This window comes from Schistocerca americana, chromosome 3, assembly GCF_021461395.2.
Source record: "Schistocerca americana isolate TAMUIC-IGC-003095 chromosome 3, iqSchAmer2.1, whole genome shotgun sequence".
NCBI classification, from domain to species: Eukaryota; Metazoa; Arthropoda; class Insecta; order Orthoptera; family Acrididae; genus Schistocerca; species Schistocerca americana.
This window is the reverse complement of record NC_060121.1, coordinates 360,826,350-360,851,166: the sequence shown is the minus strand read 5'-3', so window position 1 is coordinate 360,851,166 and position 24,817 is coordinate 360,826,350. Positions and strand designations below refer to the sequence as shown.

General features: G+C 40.0%; 1 protein-coding gene across 2 annotated transcripts in view; it reads right to left on the bottom strand.

Moving 5' to 3' along the window:
• The window catches only part of LOC124606626 (glycoprotein-N-acetylgalactosamine 3-beta-galactosyltransferase 1-like), a 66,264-nt gene that overhangs the window by 14,736 nt on the left and 26,711 nt on the right, over positions 1 to 24,817 (bottom strand). Inside the window, exons 2-5 of one of the 2 annotated variants that reach the window (XM_047138621.1) lie at positions 21,012 to 21,121; positions 10,120 to 10,272; positions 7,936 to 8,074; positions 3,355 to 3,578 (exon numbers count right to left, since the gene is read on the bottom strand). In XM_047138621.1, coding sequence (XP_046994577.1) covers positions 3,355 to 3,578; positions 7,936 to 8,074; positions 10,120 to 10,272; positions 21,012 to 21,121 — 626 coding nt within the window. The remainder of the gene's footprint in view (positions 1 to 3,354; positions 3,579 to 7,935; positions 8,075 to 10,119; positions 10,273 to 21,011; positions 21,122 to 24,817) is intronic. The other variant, XM_047138622.1, reaches the window with a different exon arrangement.

Genomic DNA, 24,817 nt, shown 5'->3' with positions numbered 1-24,817 from the left:
TATTACGAGTTCGTACAATGCTCTTCCCACGCTACTTCCAGAATGGAAGTTAAACGGCTGCTAGCAGGGGACTGCAACTGGCCCTGTCTAGTGTAGCTATCTGGCCAAAAAATTTCTGTCAAAATTTCACTTTCTTGGATGCACCGATAAGATAATACGTAAGCTTTCTTACCTGTTATTCCTGTTAGTCGTTTATTTCCACTCTGGTAGTCTGAATCTATGGATTTCGCTAGTAATTATAACAACGCTGAACATTCGCAAACCGAATCAACCACATAAACAAGCAGCAGTTGGCATTCTCTGGTTCAGTTTTATTCAGCTCAGCTCGTAAAGCCCCGTCCTGTTTTGGCTGCAAAAAAGTTTGTTTCTAGATGTGACGACGATTCCCCTGGTAGAGGCATCACGCATTCAAAAATCAACTTACAATTCATTCAGAAATCAACTTAGAATGTGTTCAAAAACTAGCAGGGCAGAGTTTCAAAATCATATGAATAATCGATAGACCGACGTGCGCTGGATGCTAGGTGCTTTGTGAAACAACAATTTTTTACTCAAGAATATGAATTTGCCCCTTGGATGACTGAAGCTTTAATGCTTGACTGGCTCGACGTATGGGAATTCCTATCTGGTGGGCTTTCCACACTAACACCAATGCTTTGTCTAGATGCATTTCACAGTCATCTCACTGAAAACATAAAGAATACCCACAGCCTTGCCAGTAACCCAGTTATTATTCCTGGAGGAATGAATTCTGTGCACAACCCGCTGGATGCTAGTATAAAAACATAAACATTTCAAAGGTTACATTCAGGAACAGTACGAAAGCCAAACTGTGAACTGTCTCTGAAAGGGAAAATTAAGTTACTTCACTCCATATTATTATCCACTGGATATTGGCTGCCTTGAAGAATATCAAAGCATTAATGATCGTAAAATCATTCAAGAACTGGTATGTTCCAAGTACTCTGGATGGCAGCTGAAGATTATGTGCTCTGGAATGACACCATGGATGATTGGGAATCAGGAAAAGATAACATTAGTGAATAACAGTGAGTAATGCTTGTAATTTATTGAATGTTTGTTTGCATGTCATGTAGGTAATCAAGTTAGGTTCTGTTTTTTAATAATGCCTGTATCACTTAACTATGGGTCATTTAAAAATTATTGTTGTTTTGATGGTTCCTGTATCCATTCATTGTTGTGTAAAATAAATTTCGCCTACTACTGATGTGCCAACAAACCCTTTTTTTTGTGATTTTAAATTCCAAAATTGGAGAGCACTTTACATTCAATGGTGCATTAGATTTGCATATATATGGTATGCAAAATGAGCCAACACATTTATCTTTAGGTCAACATGATGACAGATGCCTCTAAGGAGATAACACACTGAACTGAGTTTGTTTATTAGTTTAACCATGTGTCGATTCCCTTTTAACTTGTTACCCTGGAGCGCACAAGGAATTTTAGATGCTGTGATTCACTAAACTGGAGCATTTTGGGCATTTCTATGATGCTCTCACACTGATCAAACATGTGCTGGATTGTGTAGCTACAATCTTTTGTATATCTTCTATTAACTCAACTTGGACTTTGAGATGTTAATTGACATAAATAAACACTAATGTTTGTATTAAACAGGTAATGGATTTGCCAAGATAGATGGCATGTGTCCTGAGTAAGGTCACATTAACTCTTTTTATCCAAAACAGCATTTGATCAGCGTTGCTGTTCAGTTTAGTCTTTACTGTCCAAATGGTTTTGGTCAAATACCATTGTCCAGCATCTGATGCACATGTCATGGATATAAGCTCTTTTCAAAGTGGCTTTTTTCTCCTAATATCTAGATGTAATTTTCATAATTATCAGCATGAGCAGATTAACAGTCATCATCATCATCATCATCATCATCATCATCATCAATTGTTAGTATACTTTACAGAAGCAGCCTACAGTGACTTCCTTTGGATGTTGATGTAAAAGATGACTAATTTCATGTCCCTGAAAACATATCTTTATGGTGAGATTTATGGAATACCAAATGTGAATGAATGAACAATTCAGTGATCATATTCATTAGCTGTATATCCCTCCCAACAGGTGTTCCACATACTTCACAATAATTAATTCTTAACCTTGACAAACATTCACCTCCGCAGCTTGTTACTGATACTGAAGTTGGACTAGAAATGGAATCAGCTTACCTTGATTTCAAAACCCAACATTTAGGGACTTCTCTGCCAGCTGTTGTCAGTAATTACATGTTATCTACATTAGGTTGGCACTAAATAAAATGTCTATGGTACAAACTTTTTACATTTTCATAGCAACTTTTATTCTTATTTTCCTCCTTAGTCTTGTAATATCTGACTCAAATTTCTGTGATTCGAAGCAGTTTACTATTATTTTAATGATGATGTGTTTTTTTTCATACTGGAATTTCCATTACTGTACTGTTGTTTTAGTTGTAATATGTTCAAATATTGTGTAAATACTTAAGGTCCCCCACCCAAGTGATGGGCTGCAACAATCCATATCACACGATTTTGTTGCAATCTGTTGGTTGCTTTGACCCCACCACACACAAGCAGTTTTTGCAGCAATTTCAATCTGTATTATGGCTTCTACTGTGTCGAGAAGTTCTGGTGTGGAAAATGAACTCCTATGTTTAATAGCAATTGTAGTTGATCTCCTTATCCTCAAGAACATTTACAAAAATAAATAAATAAAACAGGAATTTTAGTTTATTGAAATTATTTTGAAATGCTTTTCTTGGGAACTATAAGTTACTTTAGAAAATACCTCAACTCAACTGTACGAGGAAGAGTCAAATTATCTGAAATGAAAAGGGACTGGAGTATAGCTGTATAATAGATTTACCTGAATATTTAAACTATGAACTTCTCACTATTTCTACTTCAACAGTACATGCTTCAAACTGTTAAACACTGAAAATAAAGGGTATATTTTGTATTATTTCTTCACTTCTCAAGAGTGTTTTGTAGTTACTGAACAACTATAAATTCAACTGTAAAGTTCTTTCTCAACATTGGCAAAGCAAAATGAAACAAAACTAATCAACCAAACTTAATTAGTAGAGAAACTACATGCAGCCAGACATCCATATTGCCATATATTGCTGCTAAACAGCCAGGAAGCCATATTGCATGCACAAATCACATGCGATCCTTCAGATTGCCTGAGATTGCCAAGCAGTAAGCGGCTGATTTCTGCGGTTTGCCACAAATGTGAAATCTATGAAGTGATTGCGTGTCCATGCCTTGAATCACTGCCAGACATTGCTCATGTGTGGTGCACTTCAGAGTCAAATGTATAAAATGAACCACTACATACCCATCTCAACATCCTCAGCTCCACCATGATCTTGACGGCATTTTTTCTTGTCTGGAAGTCCCTCCTCCACAAATAATCTCACTGCCTCTCGGCTCAGAACATAACCTGCACCACCACTCATGTACCCCTGTTTTACATATGGTTTGAATCGGCAACCAAAGTACAATGGGTCAGTAGGTTTATGAGCAGACAGCATGTAGCGCAAGTTTTCTACTATCACATACCTGAAACAAAAACAACATTAGTATTACTGAATGTTACTTAATCACAAAATAAGATCAGTACAGTTACGGATATTTTTTTTTTACATTTTGAAATTTCTTCTAATGAGCCCTTATACAGTTAATGGATGTTGTTGTTGTTGTGGTCTTCAGTCCTGAGACTGGTTTGATGCAGCTCTCCATGCTACTCTATCCTGTGCAAGCTTTTTCATCTCCCAGTACCTACTGCAACCTACATCCTTCTGAATCTGCTTAGTGTATTCATCTCTTGGTCTCCCTCTACGATTTTTACCCTCCACGCTGCCCTCCAATACTAAATTGGTGATCCCTTGATGCCTCAGAACATGTCCTACCAACCGATCCCTTCTTCTGGTCAAGTTGTGCCACAAACTTCTCTTCTCCCCAATCCTATTCAATACTTCCTCATTAGTTATGTGATCTACCCATCTAATCTTCAGCATTCTTCTGTAGCACCACATTTCGAAAGCTTCTATTCTCTTCTTGTCCAAACTATTTATCGTCCATGTTTCACTTCCATACATGGCTACACTCCATACGAATACTTTCAGAAATGACTTCCTGACACTTAAATCAATACTGGATGTTAACAAATTTCTCTTCTTCAGAAACGCTTTCCTTGCCATTGCCATTCTACATTTTATATCCTCTCTACTTCTACCATCATCAGTTATTTTGCTCCCCAAATAGCAAAACTCCTTTACTACTTTAAGTGCCTCATTTCCTAATCTAATTCCCTCAGCATCACCCGACTTAATTAGACTACATTCCATTATCCTTGTTTTGCTTTTGTTGATGTTCATCTTATATCCTCCTTTCAAGACACTGTCCATTCCATTCAACTGCTCTTCCAAGTCCTTTGCTGTCTCTGACAAAATTACAATGTCATCGGCGAACCTCAAAGTTTTTATTTCTTCTCCATGAATTTTAATACCTACTCCGAATTTTTCTTTTGTTTCCTTTACTGCTTGCTCAATATACAGATTGAACAACATCGGGGAGAGGCTACAACCCTGTCTTACTCCCTTCCCAACCATTGCTTCCCTTTCATGTCCCTCGACTCTTATAACTGCCATCTGGTTTCTGTACAAATTGTAAATAGCCTTTCGCTCCCTGTATTTTACCCCTGCCACCTTTAGAATTTGAAAGAGAGTATTCCAGTCAACATTGTCAAAAGCTTTCTCTAAGTCTACAAATGCTAGAAACGTAGGTTTGCCTTTCCTTAATCTTTCTTCTAAGATAAGTCGTAAGGTCAGTATTGCCTCACGTGTTCCAGTGTTTCTACGGAATCCAAACTGATCTTCCCCGAGGTTGGCTTCTACTAGTTTTTCCATTCGTCTGTAAAGAATTCGTGTTAGTATTTTGCAGCCGTGACTTATTAAGCTGACAGTTCGGTAATTTTCACATCTGTCAACACCTGCTTTCTTTGGGATTGGAATTATTATATTCTTCTTGAAGTCTGAGGGTATTTCGCCTGTTTCATACATCTTGCTCACCAGATGGTAGAGTTTTGTCAGGACTGGCTCTCCCACGGCCGTCAGTAGTTCCAATGGAATATTGTCTACTCCGGGGGCCTTGTTTCGACTCAGGTCTTTCAGTGCTCTGTCAAACTCTTCACGCAGTATCATATCTCCCATTTCATCTTCATCTACATCCTCTTCCATTTCCATAATATTGTCCTCAAGTACATCGCCCTTGTATAGACCCTCTATATACTCCTTCCATATTTCTGCTTTCCCTTCTTTGCTTAGAACTGGGTTTCCATCTGAGCTCTTGATATTCATACGAGTCGTTCTCTTATCTCCAAAGGTCTCTTTAATTTTCCTGTAGGCGGTATCTATCTTACCCCTAGTGAGATAGGCCTCTACATCCTTACATTTGTCCTCTAGCCATCCCTGCTTAGCCATTTTGCACTTCCTGTCGATCTCATTTTTGAGGCGTTTGTATTCCTTTTTGCCTGTTTCACTTACTGCATTTTTATATTTTCTCCTTTCATCAATTAAATTCAATATTTCTTCTGTTACCCAAGGATTTCTACTAGCCCTCGTCTTTTTACCTACTTGATCCTCTGCTGCCTTCACTACTTCATCCCTCAAAGCTACCCATTCTTCTTCTACTGTATTTCTTTCCCCCATTCCTGTCAATTGCTCCCTTATGCTCTCCCTGAATCTCTGTACAACCTCTGGTTCTTTTAGTTTATCCAGGTCCCATCTCCTTAAATTCCCACCTTTTTGCAGTTTCTTCAGTTTTAATCTACAGGTCATAACCAATAGATTGTGGTCAGAGTCCACATCTGCCCCTGGAAATGTCTTACAATTTAAAACCTGGTTCCTAAATCTCTGTCTTACCATTATATAATCTATCTGATACCTTTTAGTATCTCCAGGGTTCTTCCATGTATACAACCTTCTTTCATGATTCTTAAACCAAGTGTTAGTTATGATTATGTTGTGCTCTGTGCAAAATTCGACCAGGCGGCTTCCTCTTTCATTTCTGTCCCCCAATCCATATTCACCTACTATGTTTCCTTCTCTCCCTTTTCCTACACTCGAATTCCAGTCGCCCATGACTATTAAATTTTCGTCTCCCTTCACAATCTGAATAATTTCTTTTATTTCATCATACATTTCTTCAATTTCTTCGTCATCTGCAGAGCTAGTTGGCATATAAACTTGTACTACTGTAGTAGGCGTGGGCTTCGTATCTATCTTGGCCTCAATAATGCGTTCACTATGCTGTTTGTAGTAGCTTACCCGCATTCCTATTTTCCTATTCATTATTAATCCTACTCCTGCATTACCCCTATTTGATTTTGTGTTTATAACCCTGTAGTCACCTGACCAGAAGTCTTGTTCCTCCTGCCACCGAACTTCACTAATTCCCACTATATCTAACTTCAACCTATCCATTTCCCTTTTTAAATTTTCTAACCTACCTGCCCGATTAAGGGATCTGACATTCCACGCTCCGATCCGTAGAACGCCAGTTTTCTTTCTCCTTATAACGACATCCTCTTGAGTAGTCCCCGCCCGGAGATCCGAATGGGGAGTTAATGGATAAATGATAATGGATAAATGACAATATTTTGAAGCTTATATATAAACTTTTGTTTGTAAATAAGAATTTGGTATTTCCAAAACAAACGCTAAATTTAACTGTTTTCTTATAACCTTAGCAGACATATTGAAATGAAAACTGGGAATTTGAATTGCAAAGTAGATGTGTCAAAAAAAAAGTATCAAGCTAGAAAATGCAACACTGTCCCACATTTGTCAAGTAATGTGTATCTACTGCTGACAAAGGCCTTAATGGCCGAAAGCTATGATTGTGTGAATCTTTTTATTGTGCCTATCACGACTCAGCATCTCTGCTATATAATGAGTAGCAACTTTCCTTCTCTCGTATTGTTACATTCCATCCTGGATTTTCCATTGTTTGATTTTCATCTGGAGGAAGGCTGCATGCAACAGCAGTTAAAATGTCAGTAATTTTCATTACATCATGACAATGTCTCAACTCCAGAAGAATTTCATTGGAATAGAAAAGCTTCATTAGGGTTTGATGAATCAGTAACATTTTTCTCAGTAGTGACTCTCAAGGCTGAAAGTTACAGTTACTGCAATAAAATTATGTAAGAGGCTATGTTAAAATTCTTCCACACATATTAGAGAATGACATTACAGTTTCACAACACTGCTGTTTTGCTACTGACTTTTGCCTTCAGAAATGTAAATACTGTATATATTTACTACCATGGTATCTGTTCTTTCGGACATGTCCGAAAGAACAGATACCATCTTAGTAAATATATATATAGCTAAGGCTCACCGGCCACTTGACCATCTTCTTCTTCTGTGCGAATGCCCAAACAGAGCCCGAACTCTTACGGAAATCGGCAGCGCGCCATGAGTAATGAGTATAATGGGCGGGGGCACTACAAATGTAGTGCGGGACAATACGTTGAGAATGTGGGTTTCGCGGGAGGCTTGCTAGAGATAAATCCCTGCAGTCGCGCTATCCTCTGTGTCCTCGGTGGCTCAGATGGATAGAGCGTCTGCCATGTAAGCAGGAGATCCCGGGTTTGAGTCCCGGTCAGGGCACACATTTTCATCTGTCCCTGTTGACATATGTCAATGCCTGTAAGCAGCTAAGGGTGTTCATTTCATTGTAATTTCATGTAAATAGTGTTCTCTCTCTCTCTCTCTCTCTCTCTCTCTCTCTCTCTCTCTCTCTCTCTCTCTCTCCCTCTCCCTCTCCCTCTCTCTCTCCCCAAGTTGAGTATTTTGTCAGTATCAGCTTCCATAATATTTTCATAGTCAAACAGCAAGGAATTCAAACTTACGTGTCATCATCAGCTTTCATAAACCAGTCAGCATCATTTAGATGATGATTATACACATAACGAAATGCTTCTTTTGTTTTGGCCCACAAATGATCTCTACCCTCTTTCACTGGGAGCTTAACAGTTGGTAATGATGTATCTGTTAAAAAAAATTAAGTTAACAACACTTAGACAGAAATACACGCTTACATAATGGCATTACTGGTATTTAAGCATGCCACTCATGTTATATTATTTTTTTTTCATTTGCATAGTACCTAGTACATGACAAAGGAATTGATGGGTGAAGAAAATATAATGGACAAACAGTAATTTAAACTGAACAGAATACATGGACATATTTAGACTGAACTGCTTTACAAAGGGTATCTAGAAGAACAGCAAACACTACTGAAATTGAATCTTTGACACAATGAGAGAATTGATGCTGTGGCTGATATACTTAATGTAAAAAGCTACGAATTTTACTTCTTAAATTGATAAAGAAAGAGATGGAGGTAATTATATAAAGGGAGGGATGGTTAGTCAAACAATCAGGAATCAGTTGCACAAATAACTCCCTCCCCCCCCCCCCCCCCCCCCCACACACACACACACCTGTGCACCTACACTGTGCTAGTTGGACACAAAACAACACTGAGACTGCAGCTTGACAGGTGGATTAGCGTAGGAGCTGTATTGGTTGAGGTGGGTGAAGGGAGGAGGTGGAAAGCAGGTGGAGCAGTTGGGGACCGGTAGCTTACACCTCAGAGAGAGGCATGAGGCATGCAGGATGAAAATGAGGGTGAGAGGGGGGGGGGGGGGGGGGTAGTTGCACAGATTGGGCATGCGAAATCCGAGAACTAGAGGTGCTGAGGTGCTGCATATGATGAAGATCACCCCCACAACTTACACAACATCCTGGCCCATCCCTATGCCACTCCCACTCTTAGTCCCTTAGAAAAAGGGCCATATCCCTATGAAGACCCTGGTGCATGATCTGCCTGAGTCACCCACTCAGCACATCCTACTCTAGCCCTGTCACAGGCTTATCCTATTCCATCAGAGGCACAGCCACCAGTGAAAATGCCACGTCATGTGTTCTGCGAAGCCTTTAACATGATCATGACCACTGACCGCTGTCCGCTAGAATGAGTGACCACAGCCAAACTGCAGTCAAGAGCAGAGTTGACCAACCAGTGGCTAAACATAACATGCTCAAGTTCAATGGCTGCTTCACAGACTGTGTCACCTGAATCCTTCCCTCCAGCACCAATTTTTCTGAAATATGGAGATGTGAGTTATGATTATAATACATCTTTTGCTCCCATAATCCTCCTGGCTCAGACTCCGTTAAATCACCATCCCCACACCCTCTCTGCAACAGTTTTCCTTCACATCATCATCATCATCATCATCATCATCATGCATTACACCTCACTGGCTCCAGTGCCCTGGTGTCATATCCCTAGCCCATGCAACTGCCACCCGTCTCTCCTGCACTCAGGGCCTGCACACCTGCTGTCTGCCTCCAAGCCACTATCTATTCTTCCCCCAGGATGGTTTTCTTTACTCCCAAAATATCTACACTATGCCAGAACATTCCTTATTAATTCAAGAATATAAGAACACAAATCAATCAATGAACTGCACTTGATAAGATTTATATTCTGAATGAGTCAATGTTATATAATCACAGATAAATAACTGGGAATGGGACTCAGAAATCCAAGGACAATCTGCAGAAATGGAACACTGCAGAAGGGAGAGATGTCTATTGGATGTGTAATGAACCTCAGAGAACAAGATATGTTGTGGACTGACAACTGAAAACAGATAATGTGGCCAAATTTAGTAATCAATCCTGTTGCTGGAATTTTTTTTTTCCTCTCTGCAGTTTATTTCTTCGCACAAGGACATGGATGATAGGACATGGATAATTTTTTTAACAGTATTATATCTACAATCTCTTCAGTATTTTGCTCAATGGACTGTCCCTCAATTTGGAGAGACGATCTCCCACTCAATTCTCGGCTGTGAGCATTCATTTGATGCTGTATGTGTGTACAAGTTTTGTTACAGAAACATATAATGATATAATGAAGGAGGAACATTTATACGCAAGTTGTGTGTGGGAGGGGGGGGGGGGGGGTGCTCTTAGCCCTCTAAGTCCCAGCACTAGTATTTCAGATAGCTAACACTTACCATTGGTGCTGCTCATGAAAAGCAGTTTATTACACCGATGCCCCCAAGTTGCTTTGACATGACGTGCCTTCAGATTATGATTCTTTGGTGAAGTCATCACCCAGCAGAGCACTCTGACTTTCTGCGCCAATTTACGGGCTACTTTGTCCTCATCTGTTAAAAGGGAAGAATGAATTGCTTAATTAGTACATATGTGAAAGAGAGCTGGTAAGCAATAAAACAATATTCATAGTAATTTTCAGGAGCCAACATTCAAAAAATGGATTTTACTATGTACAACAACAGAAGGTATAAATGGCTTATTAGACATTTTCACAGTGAAAATGATGATTTCTCTTTGTGAACCATGGAATGAACGTTGTGTATATAAATTTGAAACAGTTATGGTGAAAGACTCACCAGTCCAATTTTACACTAATTGAGGTTTCAATACTTTTGCATTTTCCATCTGTAGCCACATGTATCTGTGATGAAACATCTAGAGTTTCTATTTTTAAAGCCAAGAAACTCATTGTCAAAATATTTGGTTGATATGGCAATGTTATGAGTCCAAATGAAACAATGGGAAGTCTAAGTTGTAATATCAACTATTTAATGGAAAGGAAAGACTGCTACTAACCATAAAGGTGGCACACTGAGTTGCAGACAGGCACAACGAAATGAGTCTTACACATTGAGTGTTTGGCCAAAGCCTTCTTCACACACACACACACACACACACACACACACACACACACACACACCAAAAAAAGTTTTGCATCACCCTGGTTCCCAAAACTAGTGAAAATAAACATTGACTGTGGATATTGTATCACAGATACAATCCCTTTGACTGTTCAGAGATGTCACTAAACCCATCCAAATATGTAAAAAAAAAAACATGCTTGAACAGTGTCTATTAGACGGTGGGGGTCCGACAGCCGATCAGTTCCACCAGGAAGGAGGTACACGGCTCGTGTTGTCTGTAGTTCAACATGCCCAGACAGTCAATACCGTGGTTTGATCACCACCGCATTGTTACTTTGTGTCAGGAAGGGCTCTCAACAAGGGAAGTGTCCAGGCATCTCGGAGTGAATGAAAGCGATGTTGTTCAGACATGGAGGAGATACAGGAATTGTTGATGACATGCCTCGCTCAGGCCACCCAAGGGCTACTACTGCAGTGGATGATCGCAACCTATGGATTATGGCTTGGAGGAACCCTGACAGCAACACCACCATGTTGAATAATGCATTTCATGCAGCCACAGTACATCATGTTATGACACAAACTGTGTGCAACAGGCTTTATGATGTGCAACTTCACTCCTGACATTCATGTCGAGATCAATCTTTGCAACCATGACACCATGCAGAGTAGTACAGATGGGTCCAACAACATGCCAAATGGACCGCTCAGGATTGCCATCAAATTCTCTTCTCCGATGAGTGTCACATATGCCTTCAACCAGACAATTGTTGGAGACGTGTTTGGAGGCAGCCCAGTCAGGCTGAATGCGTCAGACACACTGTCTAGCGTTTGCAGCAAGGTGGAAGTTCCCTGCTGTTTTGGGATGGCATTATGTGGGGCCGACATCTGCCCTGGTTGTCATGGAAGGGGCCATAACGGCTGTACGATACGTGAATACCATCCTCCGACCGATAGCGCAACCATATTGGCAGCATATTGACGAGGTATTTGTCTTCATGGACAATAATTCGCATCCCCACTGTGCAAATTTTGTGAATAACTTCTTTCAGGATAATGACATTGCTTGACTAGAGTGACCAGCATGTTCTCCAGACATGAACCCTATCAAAAATGCCTGGGATATATTGAAAAGGGCTGTTTATGGACGATGTGACCCACCAACCACTCTGAGGGATCTATGCCGAATCGGCGTTGCGGAGTGGGACAATCTGGACCAACAGTGCCTTGATGAACTTGTGGATAGTATGCCACGACGAATACAGGCATGCATCAATGCGAGAGGGCATGCTACTGGGTATTAGAGTTATCGCTTGATTCCAATGGCTGCTTCACAACCTAGACCGTATGGATCCTCCCCTCCACCACCAGCTTTCCTGAAGTGCACATATGGGTGTTACCAAACGTTCTCCTCTTCCAAAATCATCCCAGCCTCAACCTACGGTAACCTATTGCCCACATATTCTCTGCTCCACCCAACAGTTTCTGCATCCCTTTCCTACAACCTCTTCCCAATTCACATCCCCTCATCCTCATTGTTCATCACTCTCTACCAGCACATCCACCAGTCTTTTCACTTTCTCTGCTCCTCTTCTTTTCTGCTCCTCGTCATTCTGTATCTGATGCAACATTTCCGCACAGAACTCCCCAGAAGCAACCTTATCTGCATCACTAACGCGACATGCCATTGTTAATCTGTATGGTTTCAAATGTGAATGTCTCCGCGTTTCTCGCCAAACAGTTTTTTGTGGAAGGCCAGTCTAGTAAGATGCATGTTGTGTTGATTTTTGTGGACTGTGGGCAAAGTTCTCCCTGTCCTGTCCAACATAATCAACAACACGTGGGTGAAATGGTTATTTACAGTGTCACAGTGAACAGCCCATCTCAATAAAGTTCTTCTGCCAAGAATAGATGGTAAGTCTGCTAGAAGATTCTCCAGCACACTCAGTGGGAAATTTACACTGAACAACTGTTGCAGAGTTCATTTCATGAAACTAAAACACACAGCAAGCATACTCCATACCAGTGAAATTAGCCGTTTCAACTGTGCACTACATCGGCACTACTGGTGGTGGAATGGGGTACTAATGCACTATGTAAATCAAACTTAAGGTTGTTTGCTACAAAATTACACATCTACCAATTCTGTAAGTTATCTCGAATTTGTATATCATTCCAAAGCTGTGAAGTCCTTTTTGACTCACCATGACCCTGTATAATAATACATTGAGCTTATGAACAAAACACAGTGCCCAGTTCTTGAGGAAAAGATAACCACAAGTCTGACCCATCTACAAAGAGGGTAGTTGAAGTGATTCACAAAACTACTGTCCCATATTCTTGACATCGATTGGTTGTAGAATCTTATATTCTGAGCTCAAAGGGTATGTTGAACAGAATTACCTACTCAATGCTAACCAGCATGAATTCCAAAAACAATTATCAGGTAAAACTCAAATAGCACTTTCTCACTTGATGTACTGAAAGCTTTGGATCAAGGCAGTCAGGTAGATGCAGCATTTCTTGATTTCTGAAAAACATTTAACTAAGTACCACACCTAGGATTATTGTCAAAAGACGGACATATGGGGTATCAAGTGAGATTTAAGGTTGGAGTGATGACTTTTGGGTAGAGAGGACGCAGCATATTATCTTGGCTGCAGAGTTCCATATGTGACTGGAATGGGAAGAAACTCTAATAAGTGGTACAATGGGGTGTACCCTCTGCCATGCACCTCACAGTGGTTTGCAGAGTATGGATTTTGATGTAGAAGTAGATGTTTCCTCTGTTTGTTCTAAATGCCAATCTCTTTTATTGTAGCTGTAAACATTGCTGTTTTGATGCCATTGATGAGATTGACAGAGTCCAGATCCTGGTAATATCTAAGGAATTTGGGATCAAAGATGAATATCCACAGGGATTTTGGAAGTTATGGCAATTACTCGCAGAAGTCCATGGGAAGATATTTCTGAGAAGCAGCAAGAAGGATTTCAAATATCATGCTCAGTTTCAGGGAAAGACAATTTTGTTATGTAAAAAGTATTTATTAGTATTCTTGGGCTGAGGAGTGGCAGAAGGATTTGAAGATTAGGAGACATGTTGGTTTATGAAATACTCCAATAGAAAAAACATGTAAGAGCATGGGAAGCAGAATCAGAACTATAAAAGGAAATATGATTGATAAAATAAAAGAACAACTGAATCGTTTGAAGTAAAAGTTACTCACTATGCAAATAGAGACATTACATATTTGAAGGCAGGTTGGAATGTAAAGATCATGCATTCTCAATGTTCAGAGAAGTACCCAGATGTATATGTAAATTATGGGTTGTATTGAAAAAATTTCCTTGAGAATTCTAACTACAGTTTCGGTTCACCTCAAAAAGATGTTTGTGGTTACTGTAAGGAACTCAAAACAAAACTGAAAACCAGTTTTGTTTGTGATTCAGCTAAAAGAACGATCATTGCTGAGCGAAAGCTTTATATTCACAGTACCAAAAAGTTCTCTACAAAGATAGAGGCTGTACAGGCAAAGAGCATCCAAAATGTTGATTTGAAAGGCATATGCAAGGATTTTATGTAGACTGTACCACTTACCTGCATTCCAGTTCACAAAGCACTTTACCTGCGGCAACTCTTGTTCTTTATTTTTTGTATTTACGACTTTAACATTGGCACCATACCAACAAAGTGGACCAATTCCTAACAGCTTTAGAAGGACTTGGGATCTTTGAAAAAATATTTCAATACCTTCCTATCAAGGGGCACTCTTTCCTGTCATGTGATAGGATGTTTGGAGGAATAAAAAGAAAGTTATGACAAACTGGCAGAGTTTACATGGTCAAAGAATATAGTGAACTTATTTCTGACTCTTCCAATAAAAAGAACACATTCATTGTTAGATAATTTAAGGATCATAACTTTATTAAAAATTATTAAAAATTTTAACTACTGGTGGCCACATCCTTTTTAAACGCTATAACCAGACTATAGAAACAATGGGAAAATATAGGTCACAGAAAGTCAACTTCAATGCATACCATTACAGTATGTTTGAGTATGGCAGTCACAATCCAGGGGTAATAGTAACCAGACCATTCACTGATTGATTGACTTGAAACTTGTCCACATTTTTAAAATCCCTAACGAAACCTCAGCCTCCGACAACTTCAGCACATGTTGAGAAATGTCCTATAAATGAGCTTAAGTTATACAATGTAAAAGAAATAGAATATTACATCCCCAAGGAGCACAAAAATTTTCATGTTGATTTATTCATCCGGCCTACAACAGTTGAAGATGATGAAAATATATGAAGCTTGCAGAAATAGCAATATTTGTGCTGTAATATAGTTTGTAATTTCTGTTTCTTAATACATTATCTCAATATGTTGTCACTGTCCTATTATTTATTTTAATTTGGTTCAAAATTGTCATGGGTTCGAGATAATATAAAACAGACTGTAAGGATATGAAAATAAATACTGAAGATTTAAGGGTGTACATTTAATGTCCACACTAGTGGCATAATATTCTAGGACTTCACATGTGGTCTCAGCTCTCTGAGACTGCAGACGTGCGTGCAAGTTGCACTTTGTGTGTGTGTGTGTGTGTGTGTGTGTGTGTGTGTGTGTGTGTGTGTGTCCTGCTGACAAAGGCCTTAATGGCCGAAAGGTTTAATTGTGTGAATCTTTTTGTTGTGCCTATTGCGACTCAGCATCTCCGCTATATGGTGAGTAGCAAATTTCCTTCTCTGGTATTGTTACTTCACATATTTTGTAATTTAAGTATTAAACATCTTTCTCTGAATTTCTTATACTCTAGTTTTATGGACTTACAACCACTTCATAACAACTGATTCTTATAGTGTTGTCTTATGATAGTGACAGAAATGCACATGTCAAGAGAGTGAGTTACATAAGAGATTATAATCAATTATAAGTATACATTAGAAAATGGTGATTCTATCCATATGAACTGTCTGTTGAGATCCCATCTGAAATGTTCTGAGGCATGGAGTTCTGAGCCTGTGTTGTAGATTACACTGTTTGTAAAATAATAGTAAAGACTTTTTACTTACACTCTGCTTGCAGTAGTATTGCCAAATTTTACAGACTATAAGACGTTATGAACTATAAGATACGCCTTGATTTTTAACCTTTTTTTAAAAAAAAAAAAATAACATTTTTACCATTTTTATTATTAAACTGCAAAGCCAGAAAAAAATTCTTAGTTTATAAAAACCGAAGTGACCTTTAAAATCCCCTCTTCTTCTTCAACCTCTTCATCATCATCATTATCCTCTTCGTATATAAGATGGTCCTCACTGCCATTGAGAACATTACTCATCCTGCACTCTAAACCATGACTCTTTTATCCATCGACACGCTTGATTGTAGGCCGCTTTCAGACTTCCCTCAGCATGAATTCGTGTTGGGTTGCATCCATCAACCATTGGTTCCATTCCTCTCTCGTGTACAGTCTAAATGGTTTATTTACTGAGACATCAAGAGGTTGCAATTGTGAAGTAAGTCCTCCCGGAGTAACAGCAAGATCTGTATTTTCCTGTCTCTTGCTAAAGGAAATGGAAATACTTGAACGCTCAGTTGCAACTCATGAGCTAGCACTTCCTTGATGGATTTAAACCACTGCTCACAATCACATAATATGTGTTTACCAATGACCACTAATATCGGTGAATGTGCCATTTTCCGCAAAATATTTTTCCCTACTGTTAAGCTACTGACATTTCATATCATTAGGTTTCATTTTTCGAGGCCTTATCAACACATGTTTCTACAGTTGTTATTCCAAAAATGGCATCGGTACAGTTAAGCAGAAGGTTCTCATTTTTGTTGTTGTGATGTAACTTTATCCACTGTATTCTGTCCCCCATCCTTTTTGGTAATAGAAGTAATTTTTTGTAATGGTTATTCTTGTACCGAGTGCCACGGGTTTTGAATCCGCGCCAGATGGCATGGACATCAATTACCACTAGAGGTCTCTCCAGCCGTTATGCCATAAGCTGTGACTGCACGCGTGCCCCTGGCCCACATGTAATGTGAGGGCGCCACGGTGGAGTATGTGGTCCCAGCAGCCAATAACAACGTACTCTATCAGGTATTTAAGCGCCTGCCTCTCACTCAGCAGGCACAACCATAGGTGGAAGCGACGAAAACACTACTAGCTAGGGCCTAACCACCTATACCACCTATGGCATGCTAACATATACCAACAAGCGACAAAAGTTGGCAAGCACCTGCATATCAGCAATATTGACTGGAAATTACCAGCTGCTATTAGAGCCGACCAACAGGCCACAGCAGGGAAACCGACAAGCTCGTCCACTGGCGCACAAACAAATTGCCAACATCACCCTACACTGTGCATCCAATATATGACCTATCAGACACAAAAACGATGATAAATCTAACTGTTGCAGATTGCTGACACTGATCAAGAGTTCAACACCAGTACCCAGCAGCAGCCGCAGAGCAACACCACCACACAATGTCAAAGGTATCAACATGCATGATACCCACTACTAACAAAGCCTACCCTTGCATGACCTATTACAGGCAGCAAGACACCCACTACTGCTCTTACCAACCGACCTAACTATCGCAGAGGTTCTTTTCCCTTGGCTCTTGCCTTGGTATTTGGTTTCCTCTGCCCTTCAAACTGCTACCCTTCATTCGACTTTGACCCAATCTATCTCCAGATGAGCCCGTATTTATGGTTAACCTTAACCAGATGTACGCAAACATCGCAGTACCCACATCTTGCGACACCTCACTCTAGTGAAAACTAACCCTTACGCAGAGACGACAGTAGACCTTTTGAGTTGGCATTCATGCCGGTGTGGGCATGGAGGGGCTCCACCTCTATTAAAAAACTCAGCAGGCAGTCTGATATTCGCGTTAGTCTATCAACATCTCGCCTACAGACAGCATGTTTACTTGGTTTCCTGTACAAGTGAACGTTGTGGATTCATGAGGCTTCGCTTGTGACCTCATTACTATTTGCGTGTTGTTGTTTGTTAGGTCTTGCTCGGTTGTCCATCGCTGATCGTGTCCGTCTTTCCCTGTTTGTTCGCATGCTGCTCCCATTTGGTCCCACCACGCATTCATTCTCAGCAACCCCGCGACCGTTCCAGTCATGGTTACAACAGTTATCTCTGCACGCTATGTGCAGTATAACTTTAATTTACTACATAAATGTTTCACAGATAATTTTATATTTAATGTATACCTCTAAAATTATTGCATTTATTACTGGCCTTCTATAAGAGATTTTCACATTGATTCAATGTAAAATTATGCTACTTAACACCTGGAAGACACAGCGCTTACGCGCATATACCAGGGTTGACTGAAAAGTAATGCCTCCACTTCCGTAACTCAGTTGGCAGCACTTGTATGTGGCAGGTACTGGATTGTTCCGTATCCTCTTCTCTACAGCTCCAGTTGCAGGGAAGCCTTAGTATTGACCAGTTGTGTTGTTACAGTATAAAGTATGGAACCACGTGCAGACAGTCGGTCAATGCAATTTAAGCAATGTGCAGTCATTGATTTCTTGACAGCAGAAGGTGTCACCACATAGGAGATTCATCAGAGAATGAAAGCAGTTTATGTTGATTGTGTTGATGTGAGTACGGTGCGTTGTTGAGTGAGTAAGTTTAAAAGATGTTGAGGTAGGCACATCTGACTTGTGTGACAAACAGAGAGTTGGATGTCCTGTGACAGCAACCACAGAGTTTCACAAGCAAAATGTTGACAGATTGATTCAGGATGATCATCGTATCACTCAGAGAGAAATTGCAAGCACAACTGGCATTTCACAAAAACGTGTGTGTCATATTATTGCTTTGCTTGGCTATCGGAAGATCTGTGCACATTGGGTACCCCGGATGCTAACTCCCGAAATGAAAGTGCACAGACTTGCAATTTGCCAGGAACTCCTCTCACATTACGAGAATGAAGGTGATGCCTTTCTCCATTCAATTTGACAGGAGACGAAATGTTGGTACACCATTATGACACAGAGACGAAACGTCAGTCTACGGAATATCAACACAAAGACTCGTCCCAGAAAAAAAAATTCAAGATGCAGCGCTCAGCTGAAAAAATCATGGGCAGTGTTCTGGGATGCAGATGGTGTTATCCATATTGATTTCCTTGATTGTGGAACAACTATAAATTCAGAGCATTACATCACAATGCTGCAAACACTGAAAAGATGGCTAACAAGGGCCCGAAAGGAAAAGGGAAATGCTTTCCTGCAGCATGACAATGCCAAACCACACACTTCATGTGCCACCACAGCAGAACTTCAGAGACTGAATCTCACCACCATACAGCATCCTCCATACAGTTCAGATTTAGCACCGTCTGTCTTCCATGTGTTCCCAATAATGAAAGACGATCTGCGGGGACATCATTATGCTTCTGATTAAGACTTTGAGAGAACTGTGAGACTGTGGTTGCAGAAACAGCGTGTTGACTTCTTCCGTGATGGCTTCAGAAAACTTGTTCATCATTGGCAGAAACGTATCCAACTGCTGGTGGTTACGTGGAAAAGTGAATTTTTGGTAATTAAAGACCACATTCTAAGGATTATTTCTGCATTTGATTCATTGTAATGTTCCCATCCAACATCAATTAATGAAGGTGGAGGCATTACTTTTCATTCAACCCTCGTATATAGCACCCGCTGCTTTCCTGTTTTCCTTATCGCTTAAGCTTCCATAGTGATAAGTGAACGTCCCCCGCCCCCCTCTTTTTTTTTTAGTGAGACTGTTGTACCCTATATTTGCTCTGCTTTCTCCATACATTTGTAACACTGATTTGTTGTAAATAGAACTCTATCTTCTGCATGCTGAATTTATTACTCTGTCAGCAAATGTATTAGTAATTTTATACGTAAAGTATACCAGTAAATCTATTCCATTTTTAGTAGCCTTGTGGAGGAAACTTCATGCTTACTTTAATGTAAAATGCTGTTATTTAACAAAACCAAGGATCAGTTCTTACATGCATGTATTTAGCGCCCTCTGCAGCCCAATTTTTCTTGGTCACTTGAGCCTGTATATCTGTAGCAGTTGGCCTCTGTTTCTGGCATGAAGCAAACTTAACTTGTGCAAATATTTTATCCTGTGACTCCTGTTATAATTTTATGTTGACAAGAGCCTCTACCTGTGGTCATTTACCAGTGAGCTTTCATTCTGAAGTATGCTTAATGTAATCTGGCTGCTATCTAAAACCATGGCTCAGGATAATTCTTGTTTTCATCAGTGTTATGTATGACAAGAGCTGCTCGTCTTCAGCTAATCTAATGTACTATCATGTGTTGTAACAAGTGAGTACCCGTAGCTTAAAAATATTTTACTTATTTCATAAAAATAATTTTTGTAACTGTTTATATACATTTTTAGAGCTCACTGCTCCTGAAGAAGATATAGTTAGAAGTATCAAAACCTACGCCGAGGACTAATAAACCTTTGTTTTGTAACTGGTTGGCTGATTTTTTTTCCAACCGCTTCAGATTTACACACTTACTAATTCATAACCATTTTTAAGATTTTGACAGTTGTAACCATGCAATAAGATTCCATAAACATAAATCACTATTAAAATGCTGTAAGAGATCAGTAAATGAAAGACACAATTTTGACACATAACAGCTTAGAAATGGTAGCGCAATAGGCTGGTCAACGTAAAACAAGTCACATCAATATATAGATGATGTTTTACAAAAAGCTCTGTTTTATTCTAATGTGATCCATGTATAGGACTCTTATAATGTCATCACTGAAACCCATTTTGGTATTGCACTCTCCAACTAAAGACAATGCTCTAGAAAACTCAGAAGACATGCTGTGCAAGATAAATTAATTTTTTTCAAAAAACAAAACACAGTTTCATCTGCACTACAAACTGCAAAAAGCAAATTAAAAATAAATCTATAATGGTTTGAATTCAACCCACAGAAAAATCCCACAGTTGTTAGAGACACTGTTACATTGAGTCTATAGTCTACAGAGAAGAAAAACTGTAACTGCTTTGTCAGGTGAACTTCCACTCAAAACTCATAAAATTATATACTTTCTATAAAGGCAGTTACGATTCAAATACACGATCAAAACTTTTGACATACTTCAAGAGCCAAAACTGTGTGCAGACATGCTGTCAATTGATAGACTGACCTTTGTGAAACTCTTCTTCGTGGCTGTGGACACCAAATGAGCCAATGTCCGGTCCTTGGATATTGTCCAAATCACTGTGATGATGTGGGTCATGAGAGTACATTGGCCTGCTAAAAAAATAACATCTATCATTACCCTGATATAATATTTTTCATTTTTTGTAAAAGCATTCTGATTTGGAATTATATTAATCTGGCTAGCTGTAAGATGTTTCTTCTGCACAAGCAGAAAAAAAAAAAAACACACACAATCAAACAACATGTCTCACAGCAGAGTAGTATGGTGCAGCCAGAAAAATTCAAAATTCGTCCCTGACAATGCCAGAGGCAAAGCAGAATGGGTCAACAGCCAGTTCAAATACCAATGAGAAAGGACTGCTGACGGAGAAGCAGTGAACATCGAAGCTATTGCATCATCCTGAACGAGCTGAGCTCCAGGTCCAGCAATGTAGCAAAATGACATCATGGCAGCAGAAGAACATCAATACAATGGTGCATGTGCAAAGTGCCAAAACATAGCTCAAGTCAGATGCAAGAGTAACTATTCAGTTTATTGACATGGCAGAAAGAGCATGTTGCCCAATTGAAATCTTAAAGTGACCAAGAGAACTGACCAAACACAAAAACTAGGATGAAGGATGTCTCACTGACACATCACCATGCCGGAGCACACAAGCCAACCCTGCATAAATACTACTTCTGTTTTGAAGGAGCACTGTTCATTCAGTCTGCAGCTACCCTGTCAAGGGAGGAGGCCTAAGTCAATTGATCTTCTGCTAGTTGCCTTCAGCCTTCCATGGAGCAGGAAGTCCTGTCTGGAGGAACTTGGTCACTGTGAGCTGTAGTGCCACCTACCAAGTTAAGACTCATGGAAGCTGTGGCCATCACCACCCGCAGGCCTTCTGAAGGCCTAACTAGCAGGATCTGGTAGTAGATTGTCATCCATCGTCATGAGGGTGTGCAATTGCTGCCACCCACCACCATTCCTGTGGCATATTCTGATAGTACCAGTCTCTCTCTCCTGATTAGTGGCCATGGCACTTCTCTGCACAGCTCCACATGGTATTAGCAGAACCAACAGACATCTATGACAGGGTCATGGGACAGCCTTGTTTGGTGTGGACATGTCTGCCCACTAACACAGGTGATGTCACCAGCCTCATGTAACTGAGTCAGCATGCTGCCCAACTGTGCACCAAGTGCTGACCCACACATTTCACAGTGGAACGTTGCCACCTCTCCCACTTGTGCTATCAATGTACCAACTGTTGTACTCTGTGGACAATAAATTTTAAATATTGTCAAATTGTTCTACAGATACCTTTGGGCATCAGACAGACATCTACCCCCAAGTTGTCACAACAATGTCTCTTGAGTTGTCAACCACTGGCATTGTCCTGACCTAGAACCACCACCCACTGCAGCTTCTTACCACCAGGACATGCCAGTAGCCCAACCCTTCACCCAGGCAGCATTTGTGCAACAGATTCATTTTCCTTGCATAATAGATAACATGATATGTCACAAATTCAGGAAAATTCCCCCATGAACCATGGACTTTGCTGAGGTGGGGTGGCTTTTGTGTTTGAAAAATACAAATATATGTGCCGTAGGTGCAATCACAACAGAGGGGTGTCTGTAGAGAGGCCAGACTAACCCATGGTTTCTTAAGAGGGGCAGTAGTCTTTCAAGCAGTTGCAGGGGCAACAGTCTGGATGGTGTCCTTGTAAAATTAGCCAACATGGTATGCTGTGCTGGTACTGTGAACAGCTGAAAGCAAGTTGGAACCACAGCAGTTATTTTCTTTTTCCCATTGGCATGCAGCTCTCTGTACAGCTTAATGATAACAATGTCCTCCTGAGTAAAATATTACAGAGTTAAACTAGTCCTCTGTTTGGACCTCCAGGTGTGGACCACTCAGAAGGATATCTTCAACTGACAAAAGAAAGACTGATGACAATATACAAGTCAAAGCATGATAACCTAGATCCCTTAATCGGGTAGGTAAGTCACAGAAATTAAAAAGAGAAATGGGTAAACTGAAGATAGATACAAAGAATTAGTGAAGTTTAGTTTCAGGAAGAACAAGTCTTCTGGTCAGGTCAGTACAGGGTTATCAATACAAAATGCAAGAGTGGTATTAATATTGAATAAGACAATAGGAATGCAGGTAAGTTACTATGAACAGTATAGTGAAAACATTATTGTGGTCTAGACAGACACGAAGCCAACATCCACCATGGTAACACAAGTTAATATGCCTACTAGCTCTGCAGCTGAAGAAGAGACTTAAAAGACTGTATGGAGGGATGAAAGCAATTATTAAGGCAGTTAAAGGAGAGGAAAACTTAATTGTAATAAGGGACTGGAACTCAAGATTGGAAAACTGAAGACAAGGAAAAATATCAGGAGAAAATGATATGGGGAAAGGGGCTAAAACAGGAAACCGCAAGGTAGAATTTTCTGCAGAGCATAATTTAATCACTGCTAACACTTGGTTTCAGAATCATGACAGAAAGCTGTATACATGGCAAAGGCCTGGATATAGTGGGAGGTTTTATATTGATTTTATAGAAGTAGAATAAAGACTTCAAAACCTCAATTGAAACTGTTATGTACCTTGAGGAGCAAATAAGTACTGTGACCTTAATTTATTGGTAATGAACTGCAGATTGAAACTAAAGAAATTACAGAAATGTAGAAATTTAAGGAGATGAGACCTGGAGAAATTAAGAAACCAGAAGATGCTGAGAATTCCAGAGCAGTATTAGGAGTGACTGACTGGAACTGGGGAAAGCAATACAATAGAAGGTGAAGTGGTGGGAGATGAAATAGTGAATGCAACAGAAGATCACATAGGCAAAAAAAGACAAGGCCTAGTAGAAATCCTCAGATAACACAGGAGATTGCTGAATTTAAGTGACAAAATAAGAATCTATAACATGCAGCAAATGAATCAGGCAAAGGGAAATACACACTTTTCAAAAGCGAAATTGACAGAAAGTGCAAAATGGCTAAGCACAAATGGCTAGAGGACAAATGCAAGGCTGTTGCATGCATGACTAGCGCAAAGATAGCTGTCACCTACAGGAAAATTAAGAGAGATCTTTGAAGGAAAGAGAATCAGCTGTACAAATATCAACCGCTCAGATGGTAAGCCAGTACTAACAAGGGAACCTCCCCATTGCATCCCCCTCAGATTTAGTTATAAGTTAGCACAGTGGATAGGCCCTGAAAAACTGAACACAGATCAATCGAGAAAACAGGAAGAAGTTGTATGAAACTATGAAAAAAGTAAGCAAAATATACAAACTGAGTAGTCCATGCGCAAGATAGGCAACATCAAGAAGAACATGAGCTGAGGGGCGCCATGGTCCCATGGTTAGCGTGAGCAGCTGCGGAACGAGAGGGCCTTGGTTCAAGTCTTCCCTCACGTGAAAATTTTAATTTTTTTCTTTTCGCAAAGTTATCGTCTGTCCGTTCGTTCACTGATGTCTCTGTTCACTGTAATAAGTTTAGTGTCTGTTTTTTGCGACCGCACCACAAAACCGTGCGATTAGTAGACGAAAGGACGTGCCTCTCCAATGGGAACCGAAAACATTTGATCGCAAGGTCATAGATCAACCGATTCCTCCACAGGAAAATCCATCTGGTATAATCTATACGACACAATACCTTGGCCGATTTAGGTTTTCTTGTGGATGTGATAATCACTCCCAAAAAAGTGATGAAAACATAAGAGTTTGTCACATAAAATGCAACAAATGAATGCAACAGTTTCACAGTCACACAGTTTTCCTTGTGCTC